Source organism: Hemiscyllium ocellatum, chromosome 37, assembly GCF_020745735.1.
Source record: "Hemiscyllium ocellatum isolate sHemOce1 chromosome 37, sHemOce1.pat.X.cur, whole genome shotgun sequence".
Taxonomy (NCBI): Eukaryota; Metazoa; Chordata; class Chondrichthyes; order Orectolobiformes; family Hemiscylliidae; genus Hemiscyllium; species Hemiscyllium ocellatum.
Genome location: NC_083437.1, coordinates 40,526,575 through 40,541,406, shown reverse-complemented (window position 1 = coordinate 40,541,406; position 14,832 = coordinate 40,526,575). Strand labels below are relative to the sequence as shown.

The 14,832-nt window shown below is 44.7% G+C and overlaps 1 protein-coding gene across 1 annotated transcript in view; it reads right to left on the bottom strand.

Annotated features, from left to right (window-relative positions):
• nmnat1 (nicotinamide nucleotide adenylyltransferase 1) overlaps window positions 1–14,832 on the bottom strand; it is a 52,390-nt gene that overhangs the window by 11,156 nt on the left and 26,402 nt on the right. Inside the window, exon 7 of the mRNA XM_060851969.1 lies at window positions 1,766–1,840. Coding sequence (XP_060707952.1) covers window positions 1,766–1,840 — 75 coding nt within the window. The remainder of the gene's footprint in view (window positions 1–1,765; window positions 1,841–14,832) is intronic.

The window sequence follows — 14,832 nt, the reverse complement described above, 5'->3', positions numbered from 1 at the left end:
TCCAGCTACAATATTAGCCTCTGCCGACAATGTGGAAAATTATCCAGGTATGTTCCGTACACAGAAGACAGGAGATATCTGGCCAATTACCATCCCATTGGTCAACTCTTGATCATCTGCAAACGATGTCACTGACAAGGCTGTTAAGCAGCATCTGTTCACCAATAATCTGCTTGTGGGATCACAGATTGGATCCTGTCGGCTCCTGACCACATTACAGCTTTGGTCTAAACATTGACATAAGAGCCGAACTCAAGCAAAGAAGTGAGAGCAATTGCCTCTGACATAAAGACATCATTTCACCTAATGAGGCATTAAGTAGCCCTTGCAAACCCAGATTCATGAGGAATCTGAAATAACCACACAGAGGGTGGTATCCCAACATCAAGTGACCCTTTACTTACATGTGCACAGTACAGGAGCTGTGGCCAGCCAACTCAGAGTCAGTCCCTAAAGTCAGGAGCCCCTCTGAATCCCCTGTCAGCCAGAGGTCCCTGACTAACAATCCCAATCAAGGTGCTCATGGACAATAATATCCACCTGATTCCAATTAATACAGAATCACAGTAAACCCCTCCCCTGGTTGGAGTGGGACCTGGTACAAAGAAAGATGGTTGTTGTTGCCTCGGCTGCAGGACATCTCTGCAGGAGGTCCTCAGGGTAGTGTCTGAGGCCTGACCATCTTCAGCTGCTTCTTCAATGACCTTCCCTCCAAATTAAGGTCAGAAGTGGGGATGTTCACCAATGATTGCACAATGTTCAGCACCATTCACAACTCCTCAGATACTGAAGCAGTCCATGTCCAAATGCAGCAAGTCCTGGACCATATCCAGGTTTGGGCTGATAAGTGGCATGTTGCATTCATGCCATTTTACCATGAGCAACTCACCTCCTGACTCCCAAAAGCCTATCCACCATTGACAAGGTACAAACCAGGAATGTGATGGGATAGTCCACGTTTGCCTGGATGGGTGCAGCTCCAACAACACTCAAAGAGCTTGACATCATCCAGGAAAAAGTTTCCAGCATCTAATCATCTAATGCCTTCAAAATACCTAGTATCCCCACTACCAATGCTCAGTGGTAGCAGGGTGTACCATTTACAAGGGGCACTATTGCAATTCACCAAGGCATTGTAGACAGCACCATCCAAATTCATGACCTCTACTATCTAGAAAGACAAGAGCAGCAGACACATGAGAAATTCTATTAATCACTCACCATCCTGACTGGGAAAAATCATCATTCTTTCCGTGTGGTTGGGTCAAATTCCAGGGAAATTCCTCCCTAACAGCATTGGAGATGTGCCCGCACACTGACAACTGCAGTGGTTCAAAAAGGGAGATCACCACACCTTCTCCAGTGTAATTGGGGATAAGCAATAAGTGCTGACCCGGCCAATGACCCATCAACTAACTTACAAATTAGATATCCATGTAATCCACATACTGCTGGAGCAGAGCAAATCAAAACACTTTCAAAATTATCATCGTCCATTTACTTGAGCTCAAGACCAAAATTTAAAAATTAGTTGCTCTTTAAAATTCTTACTCCAAGTTCTCTTTAGCAGATTAGTTGAAACATCCCAATTTCATTATTAGTTACCATGCTCCAGAGAACGAAGCAGCAGAAAGCATTTACAAACCACCAAACCCTCATTTCCAGACAAAAGGAAAGACACTTATCTCTCCTGTTGAAAAGAAACATTACCCAACTCCGTGCAAAGTTGCATCAGAATTCTACATTGAAATGTTTTCACGCTCACCCAAGGCTTGCATGTAAGACTCAAAGTTGTCGTTGCTGATAATGTTCCAGGTGCCATTGAAATCGGTCGACATTGTAAAAAATCAAAAGGTACAATCAGCACAAATTGAAATGGAGAGGTAACACCAGTGGGAGGCCAGTAGCTGTGAACCTGCAAACACTGTTCAGCAAATTCAACAAACTAACTGGAAAAAAACAGAAGGTGACCTATGGACAGAAACTGCCAACTAGACTGCAAGTAAAGGTCAGTATGGGCAGGCATTCAAATATGTAACTTCCCTCAGCGAGTATAAAAGGACAGTGAACAAAAAAATTATTAAAACTAGGTTCTGTTTTAAAATTAAATATGTAGATATGAGAAGCATATGAGGTGATGGCCTAGTGGTATTATCACTAGATGACTATGTATACAGAGACGCAGGTAATGTTCCAGGAGCTTGGGTTTAAATCGTGCCATGGTGGAATTTGAATTCAGTATGGATTCAATACATTTGAATGAAATTGAATTCAATAAAGAACTGGAATTAAAGATCTAATAATGACCATGAATTGACTGTTGGGAAAACCCATTTGTTCACAAATGTCCTTTAGAGCAGGAAGCTATCCTTCTTACCTGGCCTGGCCTAGAGGTGACTCCAGACCCACAGCAATGTGATTGACTGCCCCTCTGGACAATTAGAGATGGGTAATACATGCTGGCTCAACTGTGATGACCACATCCCATGAATGAATTTAAAAAAGGCAATGTTTTATTCCCTTCATTTTTTATCAATCTTATTTTCCTTATTTGAAAGCATAGAAACCCAGCCAAAGGGAGAGGCTGAACAGGCTGGGGCTGCTTTCCCTGGAACATTGGAGGCTGAGGGGGGACCTTGAAGAGGTTTATAAAACCATGAGGGACACAGACAGGGTGAATAGCCAAGGTCTATTTTGGGCGGCACGGTGGCACAGTGGTTAGCACTGCTGCCTCACAGTGCCTGTAGACTTGGGTTCAATTCCCGACTCAGGCGACTGACTGTGTGGAGTTTGCACGTTCTCCCCGTGTCTGCGTGGGTTTCCTCTGGGTGCTCTGGTTTCCTCCCACAGTCACAAAGATGTGCGGGTCAGGTGAATTGGCCAAGCTAAATTGCCCGTAGTGTTAGGTTAGGGGTATGGGTGGGTTGTGCTTTGGCGGGTCGGTGTGGACTTGTTGGGCCGAAGGGCCTGTTTCCACACTGTAAGTCTAGTCTAGTCTTTTTCAAGGGGTGGGGGAGTCCAAAACTCGAGCACATAGGTTTAAGGTGAGAGGATAAAGATTTAAAAGTGACAACTTTTTCACACAGAGGATGATGCGTGTATGGAATGAGCTGCCAGAGGAAGTGGTGGAGGCTGGTACATTTAAAACATTTAAAAGGCATCTGGATGGATATATGAATAGGAAGGGTTTAGAGGGCCAAATGCTGGTAAATGGGACTAGATTAATTTCAGAATTGAGGACTACAGGGCATCAGTTTAAGGTTAGAGGGAACAAATAAAAGGGAACCTGAGGGGCAACCTTTTTATACAGAGGGTGGTATGCACAAGGAATGAGCTGCCAGTGGAAGTGGTTGAGGTCGGTACATTCTCAACATTTAAAAGACATTTGGACAGATACATGGATGGGAAAGGATTAGAAGGATATGAGTCAAGATGAGAGTGGTGCTGGAAAAGCACAGCAGGTCAGGCAGCATCTGAGGAGCAAGAAAATCGATGTTTCAGGCAGGAGCAGTGCTGGGAAATGGGGCTAGCATGGATGGACATTTTGGTCGGCCTGGACCAGTTTGGGCCAAAGGGCCTCTCTCCGTGCTGTAGGACTCTGTGACTCAATGATTTCTGGTTGGCATGGACGAGTTGGACCAAAGGTCTGTTTCCATGCTGCACAACTCTGTGGCTATGACTCTAAATATCAGACAGTACTGTTTGTGGATTCTTTCACAGTGAATGAAATGAACATAGGCGTACTTATCTTTTCCTGAGGTCAGGTATTCTGCATTCTGATTACAAAAAGAAATGCATTACCTGTTGCATTCAACGTTTACTCTTAACTTTTGTTAACACCCTTTCTGTTTGTGTCATTTATTAGGAGCATGGCATGTTTAATCATGGGAAGTGGCTGATGCAGAGATGACTATCCTTTCAGAGAAATATTTGAAGCAGGTTGATGGAATATGTTCAATGGGAACATTTTGGGATTGCTCTAACAAAGAATTGGCTGAAACATGGTATTGTGATTTTCTTCCTTCTGTGTTTGAAAAACTCACAGTAAAAAACAATGCAGGAACAATAAGGTGGCATGGTGGCACAGTGGTTAGCACTGCTGCCTCTCAGCACCAGGGACCTGGGTTCAATTCCCACCTCAGGCGACTGTGGAGTTTGCACGTTCTCCCCGTGTCTGTGTGGGTTTCCTCCGGGTGCTCTGGTTTCCTCCCACAGTCCAAAGGTGTGCGGGTCAGGTGAATTGGCCATGCTAAATTGCCTGTAGTGTTAGGTAAGGGGTATGGGTGGGTTGCGCTTCGGCGGGTCAGTGTGGACTTGTTGGGCCGAAGGGCCTGTTTCCACACTATGAGTAATCTTAAAAAAAAACCTATCATTGTGCTCTTTAACTTTTCATTAGCTCTTTGTTAACCAGAGGAACTGTTGACTACCCATCCCACACATTGGTTTGTTGAAACAGTTAGTGAGACAGATTTGTGTAGTTTTAGAGGACAGAATCAGACCCTTCAGTCGAACCAGTCCATGCCGACCATAATCCCAAACTAAACGCCTATTTGTGCTTGGCCCATATCTCCCCAAATATTTCTAATTCATGTACATATCAAAATGTTTTTTAAACATTGTAACTGTACCTGTGTCCATCACTTCCTCTGGAAGTTCATTCCACACATGAACTACACTCTGAGTAAAAGAAAATTGCCCCCATGCCTTTTTAAAATCTTTCTCCTCTCATCTTAAAAATATGCCCCTTAGTCTTGAAATCCCCACCCTAGGCAAAAGACACTCACTTTAACTATACCCTTCACGATTTTATAAACTGCTATAAGGTTACTCCTCAATGTCCCCCCTCCGGTGTAAAAAGTCCCAGCCTCTCCCCATACTGCAAACCCTCTATCGCTGACAACATCCCAGTAAAACTCTTTAGAACCCTCTCTGGCTTAATAATACCCTTCGTGTATAACAATGCATGTTGACACTAGGAGGTGGGGATTAGGAACCAGCAGAAACTCGAAGGCTGGACTGTTGTTTTATTTTTTGCTGACTGGATATTGACTAGGTTGCAATCAATTATCTGTATTTGTGACTGCTAGCTTTCTCAATCTGCTGTCTCAGCTGAGAAGCTGAAAAATTGGATTTAGAACTTCAGACGATTTTGAGAAACGCTGTTATCAGTTTCAGCATAGGTTTAAAGAAACTGCTGGGAAAACTCAACAGGTTTTGCAGCAACTGTGGAGAGAAATCAGGGTTAACATTTCGGTCCAGTGACCCTTCTTCAGAACTTCCTGTTTTTGTTTTTGTTTCTGATTTCCAGCACCCGTAGCTCTTTCATCTTTGTTTAACAGAACCATGTTGAGCTCACTCACATTCCCGCTGGTCCGTCAATGTTTCACAGGAAGTGCTGAGTCGTGGAGACCAGGAAAGCCCAGTATCAGTCCTTGTGACAATGCCATGGCAGCAGATTTTAGTTGGGTTTCCAATGGGTGAAATATTATGGGGGGTGACTTTTTCACCCACACATGGAGCTTGTGAACTATCTACCCTGGTACAAAGAATGGGAAAACTGGACCAATTTTAAGGTGACACAGTGGCTCAGTGGTTAGCACTGCTGCCTCACAGCTCCATTCACCTGGGTTCGATTCCAGCCTCAGGCAACTGTCTGTGTGGAGTTTGCATCCCCACCCTTCTCTAGCTTATCTCTCCACGCTTAAGTCTCTCTGCCTTTATTCCTGATGAAGGGCTTTTGCCCGAAACATTGATTTCGCTGCTCGTTGAATGCTGCCTGAACTGCTGTGCTCTTCCAGCACCACTGATCCAGAATCTGGTTTCCAGCATCTGCAATCATTGTTTTTACCACATTCTCCCCGTGTCTGCCTGGGTTTCCTCTGGGTGCTTTGGTTTCCTCCCACAGTCCAAAGATGTGCAGGCCAGGTGAATTGGCTAAATTGCCCATAGTGTTAGGTGCATTAGTCAGAGAGAAATTGGTCTGGGTGGGTTACTCTTTAGAGGGTCGGTGTGGGCCGAAGGGCCTGTTTCCACACTGTAGGGAATCTAATCTAATTTGTTGCACAAATGTCTAAATTGGGAAAGTAGGAACATTACCTTTTCACCAAGTAAACTTTGAGTCCTGTCTGTCCACCATACATTATCTTTTGAAGACCTGATTATAACTGCAAGGTTATACACATATCCCTTTGACCCTATGCCTATTATGCTTCTTCTTCAATTCCCTTGCTACAATTCTGCACCTCACCACCAACAAATTATCTACTGACATGGAGACAATAAACCAGATGGGAGACTGTTCTGCCTTCAACCCAAAACCAAAAACTGTCCAATCTCCAACATGGAGCTTCCATTTATAGATTGTGCTCACCCAGAAACTAAGCTCCAGGTCACTGCCTACTCGCTCTTTGAAGCCTCTGATAAAATACACCTTTCATGAAACACATGGAAACAGTGTCATCTCCCAAGCAGCTCCCACTGCCCCGTTGATTAAAAAAGGTCATAGAATCCCTACAGTGTGGAAGCAGGTCATTTGACCCATCAAGTCCACACCACTCCTCCAAGAGCATCGCACCCAGACCCTACCCCCTATCCTATCTCTGTAACCCTGTATTTCCCATGGCTAACCCACCTAGCCTGTACACTCCTGGACACCATGGGTAATTTAGCATAGCCAATCCACCCAAACCTGCACATCTTTGCACTTTGAAAGTGTTGCTGATTTCCTTGAACATTTCAGCAGGTAGGGTTTTCCTGCCATTGTGAATCCTACCAGCTACAAACAATAAACCATTCACAACCTCAGCCACTACTCTCTAAAATCAGATTTCTCATTTTTGCCCTCTCTTCCTAACAAACTACAAAACACAAAAACAAGTACTTTACCTCCCTCTGAGTACCACTCACTTACTTTCCCGACCTAGTTCCTGTGCACTTCAATTCCTGTTGGAGGGCTTATACTTGAAACACCGACTCTTCTGCTCCTCAGATGCTGCCTAACCTGCTGTGCTTTTCCAGCACCACACTCTCGACTCTGGTTCCTGAGCTGCCAAGCCTCCATCATTTTTGGAAACCTGAGGTCACCTCTGGAGCCCTGTGTCTGGATTCAGCTCTTCGACAAGGTGGGACCATTTCCCATATCTTGGTAGCCTCGACAATCAGTCTTCCAAATGCACATTGTTGCCATTTAAGTTACTTGTAGATCGGACAAGGTTCATGGGGGGGTTCATAAAATCAGTCCCGACATGGAATGCTGCAGTTGGGGTCTTCTGCATCAGTGGTAACATGGCATGATGCTTACAGAGTTTCATTGTCCCACTTTCCTGCAAACACCTCCAGTGAATTTTACAGCATAAGTCTCAATGGGATAATATTTTCATTGATTAGAGTAGTGTTGGCAAAGCACAGCAGGTCAGGCAGCATCCGAGAAGCAGGAGAATCAACGTTTCAGGCAAAAGCCCTTCATCAGTCTCCATTCTTGATGAAGGGCTTTTGCCCGAAACGTTGATTCTCTTGCTCCTTGGATGCTGCCTGACCTGCTGTGCTTTGCAGGACCACTCTAATCTTGACTCAAATCTCCAGCATCTGCAGTACCCATACTTTCATTGACCTTACCAGCTCACTTGGTCTTTTTTACTCATTATGGGGATGTGAGTGTCGCTGGCTGGACCAGTCTTTATTGCCCATCCCTGAGTTCCCTGGAGAAGACTTGGTGAGCTGCCTTCTTGTACTGCTGCATGTTGATATGTCACTGGGATCTATGGGGCTGCCTTTACTCATCAACCAGTAACTTGCAACCATCCACGTGCCAGGACATTTCAGATCCAGGAGGCTTGTTCCATCAATATGACTCTCAGTGAAACAGTGACAGTGAGGAAATTGCAAAAACTGCAAACACTAAACCGACATGTTTTTCCCTGTAAGGAACCTCTGAGACTTTAGTTGAAGGTAATTAATTGTATTTTTACTGCCAAGCAAATCTAATAAATAATAAAATAATAAGAAAACTGTAATACAATGCCACAACAGTCGTTAAGCGGAACTGTTCATTTTAATTACCTTTTGCATGAAAGAAAGTAGTGAATAATAAAGTTACCACAGTGCCACATTCTCATTAGGGAGAGATGACTGGTGGTGGTTGATACCTGAGGATTACCATGCCTCAGGCAAGGGAAGGGGTTGAGAATTAAACCCATACTGTTAGCATCATTTTGCATTGCAAAGCAGCTGTCCAGCCAACTGAGCTAACCAACCCCAACCCTTGGTGATTATTTTACTTGACTAACATAGACACTCAATGGAACAGAATGGGGCCTTCCTGCCCACTGAGTCCATGCTAGCTCTCTGTAGAGCAGTGCAGGCAGTTCTATTCCCCTGTTCCATCCCCATAGCCCACAAGGATATTTAAATGAACTGTGCAATTTCAGTCAATGTTGAGAAATACTTTCCCAGAAATGACTGGGACAAAGCCAATTTCATTGGAGGTTCATTCAGTTCCTAAACCATTGGTCAACTCTAATCTTAACCAAACCAACAAATCAACTGTACTTCACTTGAATGGCTTGGTGTCCTCTCCTGACGGATCCCCAGCTCAGACGAAATGGCTAATTGTAACTATTTTATCCAAATTAAGCTGAATTTTTTTTTGTCAATTACATTATAGAGTCATAGAGAGATACAGTGCTGAAACAGTCCCTTCCATCCAACTCTTCCATGCTGACCTGATATCCCAACCCAATCTAGTCCCACCTGCCAGCACGTGGCCCATACCCCTCCTAACCCTTCCTGCTGTGCTTTAACCAGCAACACATTTTCAGCTTCCTTTTAATATACCCATCCAGATGCTTTTTAAATGCTGCAATTGTACCAGCCTCCACCACATCCTCTGGCAGCTCCTTCCATATATGTACCACCGTCTGCGTGAAAACGTTGCCCCTTAAGTCCCCTTTCATATCTATCCCCTCTCACCCCCAACCTATGCCCTCTAGTTCTGAACTGCCCCATTCCAGGGAAAAGACTTTGTCTATTTATCCTATCCATGCCCCTCATGACTTTATAAACCTCTATAAGGTCACCCTCAGCCTCCAATGCTCCAGGTAAAACAGCCCCAGCCTATTCAACCTCTCCCTGTAGCTCAAATCCTCCCACCCTGGCAACATCCTTGTAAATCTTTTCTGAACTCTTTTAAGTTTCACAACATCCTTCCGATAGGAAGGAGACCAGAATTGCATGAAATATTCCAAAAGTGGCCTAACCAATGTCCTGTACAGCTGCAAAATGACCTCCCAACTTCTGTACTCAATATTCTGACCAATAAAGGAAAGCATGCCAAATGTCATCTTCACTATCCTATCCATCTCCGATTCTACTTTCAAGGAGCTATGAACCTGCACTCCAAGTTCTCTTTGTTCAGCAACATTCCCTAGGACCTTACCATTAAGTGTATAAGTCCTGCTGAGATTTGCTTTCCCAAAATGCAGTACTTCACATTTATCTAAATTAAACTCCATCTGCCACTTCTCAGCCCACTGGCCCATCTGGTCCAGATCCTGTTGTAATCTGAGGCATCCCTCTTCGCTGTCCACTACACCTCCAATTTTGGTGTCATCTGCAAACTTATTAACTGTACCTCTTACACTCACATCCAAATTGTTTATATAAATGATGAAAAGTAGTGGACCCATCACTGATCCTTGTGGCACTCCATTGGTCACAGGACTCCAGTCTGAAAAACAATTCTCTACCACCACCCTCTGTCTTCTACCTTTGAGCCAATCCTGTGTCCAAACGGCTAGTTCTCCCTGTATTCTCTGAGATCTAATCTTGCTAATCAGTCTCCCATGGGGAACCTTGTCGAGACATAGAGATGTACAGCACAAAAACAGATCCTTCTGTCCATTTGCAAACATTTGGCCCATATACCTCTAAATCTTTCCTATTCATGTTCTCATCCAGATGCCTTTTAAATGTTATAATTGTACCCACCCCCACCACATCCTCTGGCACCTCATTCCATATACGCACCACCCTCTGTGAAACCATTGCCTCTTAAGTTTCTTTTAAATCTTTCCCCTCTCACCCAAAACCTATGCCCTCTAGTTTTGGACTCCCCTACCTTGGGGAAAAAACCTTGACTATTCACCCTATCCATGCCTCTTATGGTTTTATAAACTTCTATAATTTCTTTTTTGAAACATTATGTTTTTGCTACAGAATTAAATGAGACATGCAAATGGACAGAGGAATTCTTTTTTCAGAGGAATTTTGTACAAATGAGTTCAGTGGAGAAGTATGTGAGGCTGAAGACGTTAGTTCATCGACTTCCAGCTGTAACACTCAGGCTTACAATTGTTGGCTTTCACTCATGTTGAAATATGTCAGACATCCAGAGTAAATAAATCCTGCAACCTTTATGTACAGATTTAGAAAGCGTTCACCGAGGTGAAGTGAATCTTTGACAGGACTGCAAATTGGGCAACGAGTGAATTAGTGATCTAAAAGAAAAAGTAAATCAGGAAGGATATAAATGGGCACTGATTATTTATTTGGGGCTCCATTTAAAGTTTCATCTCTGATATTGCTATTTTAGTCTTCCACCCATTTGAGATTCCCAATTCTGGAGAAATACCTAACATTTGGCTTCAGGAATCCTCAGTAATTGGAACTGATGGATTGGCTAAATATGCGCTTGGATCTACACATTCCTGCTGATCTCGCATTATTTTGCAGAAGGCACACAATGACAGAGCTGCTGATTAATGGCAAGTCAAAACAATGAGTCATGAATGGCAGGGATTAATGTCCATAGACTGGCCAACACTCTGATTCAGCTCTACTTTGTGAATGATTTAACTTGTTTACCACTTCCTCCAAACAACTTCTCTTTCCAATCCTCCCACTTCCTCCAAACCAAAGGAGTTGCCATGGGCACCTGCATGGGCCCCAGCTATGCCTGCCTCTTTGTCGGATATGTGGAACAGTCCATCTTCCACAGCGACACTGGCACCACCCCCTACCTTTTCCTCTGCTACATCGATGACTGTATCGGCGCTACCTTGTGCTCCCATGAGGAGGTTGAACAGTTCATCCACTTTACTAACACCTTCCACCCCGACCTCAAATTTACCTGGACCGTCTCAAACTCCTCCCTCCCCTTCCTAGACCTCTCCATTTCTATCTCAGACGACCGACTCAACACAGACATCTACTATAAACCAACTGACTCCCACAACTACCTGGACTACACCTCCTCCCACCCTGCCCCCTGTAAAAACGCCATCCCATATTCCCAATTCCTTCGTCTCCGCTGCATCTGCTCCCAGGAGGACCAATTCCAACACCGAACAACCCAGATGGCCTCCTTCTTCAAAGACTGCAATTTCACCTCCAACGTGGTTGATGATGCTCTCCACCGCATCTCCTCCACTTCCTGCTCCTCTGCCCTTGAACCCCGCCCCTCCGATCACCACCAGAACGGAACCCCACTGGTCCTCACCTACCAACCGACCAACCTCCAGATATATCGTATCATCCACCGTCATTTCCAACACCTCCAAACATACACCACCACCAAGGATATATTTCCCTCCCCTCCCCTATCAGTGTTCCGGAAAGACCACTCCCTCCGCAACTCCCTCATCAGGTCCACACCCCCCACCAACCCAATCTCCACTCCCGGCACCTTCCCCTGCAACTGCAAGAAATGCAAAACTTGCGCCCACACCTCCCCCCTCACTCCCCTCCAAGGCCCTAAGGGATCCTTCCATATCCGTCATAAATTCACCTGCACCTCCACACACATCATTCACTAATTCTGTTGCACCCGATGTGGCCTCCTACACATTGGGGAGACAGGCCGCCTACTTGCGGAACGTTTCAGAGAACACCTCCGGGACACCCGCACAAACCAACCCAACCGTCCCGTGGCTGAACACTTTAACTCCCCCTCCCACTCCACCAAGGACATGCAGGTCCTTGGCCTCCTCCATCGCCAGACCATGGCAACACGACGCCTGGAGGAAGAGCGCCTCATTTTCAGCCTAGGAACCCTCCAACCACACGGGATGAATGCGGATTTCTCCAGCTTCCTCATTTCCCCTCCCCCACCTTATCTCAATCCCAACCCTTGGACTCAGCACCGCCTTCTTGACCTGCAATCTTCTTCCTGACCTCTCCCCCCCCCACCCCCTCTCCGGCCTATCACCCTCACCTTAACCTCCTTCCACCTATCACATTTCCAACGCCCCTCCCCCAAGTCCCTCCTCCCTACCTTTTATCTTAGCCTGCTTGGCACAACCTCGTCATTTCTGAAGAAGGGCTCTGGCCTGAAACGTCGATTCTCCTGCTCCTTGGATGCTGCCTGACCTGCTGTGCTTTTCCAGCAACACATTTTTCAGCTCTGATCTCCAGCATCTGCAGTCCTCAGTTTCTCTTAACTTGTTTACAGGCAAGTCTTAAAAGGTTACTGACGTTCATAACCATTTCAGTCTCATTCAATATTTCTGTTTTAGAATCAGCTCTCCCCCTCAAGCACTTTAAAGCATTAAGAATGTGGTAAGTTGTTGGCATATTTAATTACAGAAACAATTAGTTTAAATAATGAATCCAATTAAACAGGAAGAGTTATTAAGTACAGGTAGGGCTGGGCAATTAATGGTGACCTCACCACGGCAGGGAAGATATTGAAGAGGACTTTGAGGAATGATTAAAGAAGTGGGACTAAGTCACAGAATGATGCAGGGGTTTGGTAAGCACTGAAGAGCTGTTGGTCAGCCCTGCACTCATTTCAGAGGTACAGGAACGGGAGAAAACAATGGAGCAGTTCCAGCTCACTATGAAAATGTCGATCAAATTTTTATCAGACTGCAGCCTTCCCCTCATCTCAATACATTTCTGTCTCAGCATTTGCAGTAGGTTTAGAGATGAGTTCGGTGGGGCAGGAGCAGGCTGAGACAATGGTGAAGGGCTTCCTGATGAAGGGCTTATGCCCGAAACGTCGAATTTCCTGTTCCTTGGATGCTGCCTGACCTGCTGCGCTTTAACCAGCAACACATTTTCAGCTCTGTCTCAGCATCTGATTTGATTCTTCTCTAAATGACCATTAGAGCATAACACACAGGAGCAAAGTGGGTCGTTCAGCTCAGTGAAGCTGCCCTGCTATTCAATGTGATCACAGCTGATCTGAAAACCCTCACCTCCGCTCTCCTGTCACTTCATCATAACCCTTCCTGGTTAAAACTCTGTCTCTCTCAGCCTTCAATACCCTGAATGTGGCAGCCTCGGGGTTGTGGTGCTCTACTCCAACAGAGGAGGTAAACATTCGAATATCCGGACTTTAGTCTCTTATTTTCTTCGTGCTCAGTTTGAATTTTGCCTTCCTTGACTATAAAATAAAGCATTTTCCTTCATATAGATCATAAAATGTAAGAGCAGAATTCAGTCTATTGAATCTGTTCCACCATTCGATCATAACTGAAAAGTTTCTCAATTGGATGTAGGTTTGCACACTGAGCTGGGAGGTTCATTTCCAGACACTTTGTCACCCTATTAGGTAACGTCTTCAGTGGGTCTCAGGCAAAACAGTGTACATGATTCCTGCTTTCTATTTATATGCTTGGGTTTCTTTGGGTTGGTGATGTTATTTCCAATGGTGATGTCATTTCCTGTGGTGATATCATTTCCTGTTCTTTTTCTTAGGAGGTGGCAGATGGGGTCTAACTCGATGTGTTTGCTCATAGAGTTCCGGTTGGAATGCCATGCTTCTAGGAATTCTCGTGCGTGTCTCTGTTTGGCTTGTCTAAAGATAGATGTGTTGTCCCAGTCGAAGTGATGCCCTTCATTATCTGTATGTAAAGTGAAAGAGGGTCATGTCGTTTTGTGGCTAGTTGGTGTTAGTGAGCAAATCTACATCCAGAACCTCAACCTGAGCTACAAATCTTCTCAAAACCCGTTATGCTTCTCAACCCATCTCCTGCATTCTCCCTGTGACCCGTAGTACCATTACTAATTTAGAACCTACCTATCTCTGTCTTAAAGACAACGATTTGGCCTCCCCAGCCCTCTGAAGCAATGAGTTCCACAGACTCCCCTTCCTCTGGCTGAAGAAATTCCTCCTCATCTCATCCTTCACTCTGAGCCTTTGCCCTCAGGTCCTAGTCTCTCCTCCTGGTGGAAACATCTTCACCATGTCCGCTCTTTCCAGGCCTCTCAGTATTCTGTAAGTTTCAATTAAACTCCATCAAGTACAGAGCCAGCAACAAATGTGCCAAAGAACAATAAAATCAGTGAATTTACATCTAAGTGCAGTCTCTCAGCGAGAGTGGCAGTCAGCTGGTGACACCAATAACTCATCAATACGACAGAACCAGGTCATCTGCTCTTGGTGACGCTGTTTGAGAAAAAAATGTCAGTCAGGCCCCTTTCATACAAAATAAAATACGGCAGCTACCAGAAAATTGAAATGACAACAGAAATTTCTGGAAGTTCTCAGCAGGTCTGGCAGCAATTGTGAAGAAAGAAACAGAGTTCATGGTTCACAGAGAGTGCCTTTTGTCTGATTAAAAACTAATTTTAAAAAGTTCTGAACAAACTGAAACATTAACTTCACTCTGAGGCTGAGCGTTCGGGTCCTAGTGTCTCCTACTTGTAGAAACATTTTCTCCACATCCAAACCTCTCAGTATTTTGTAAATTTCAATCATTTCCACTCCCGACCCTGACCTCCCCCATCCTTCTAAACTCCGTATTTGTCCCTCTATAATTAATAACATATCCACATATTGACAACATTTCGAAATATTATGATCCATAATGCTAAGATTTTTATTTTTATTTT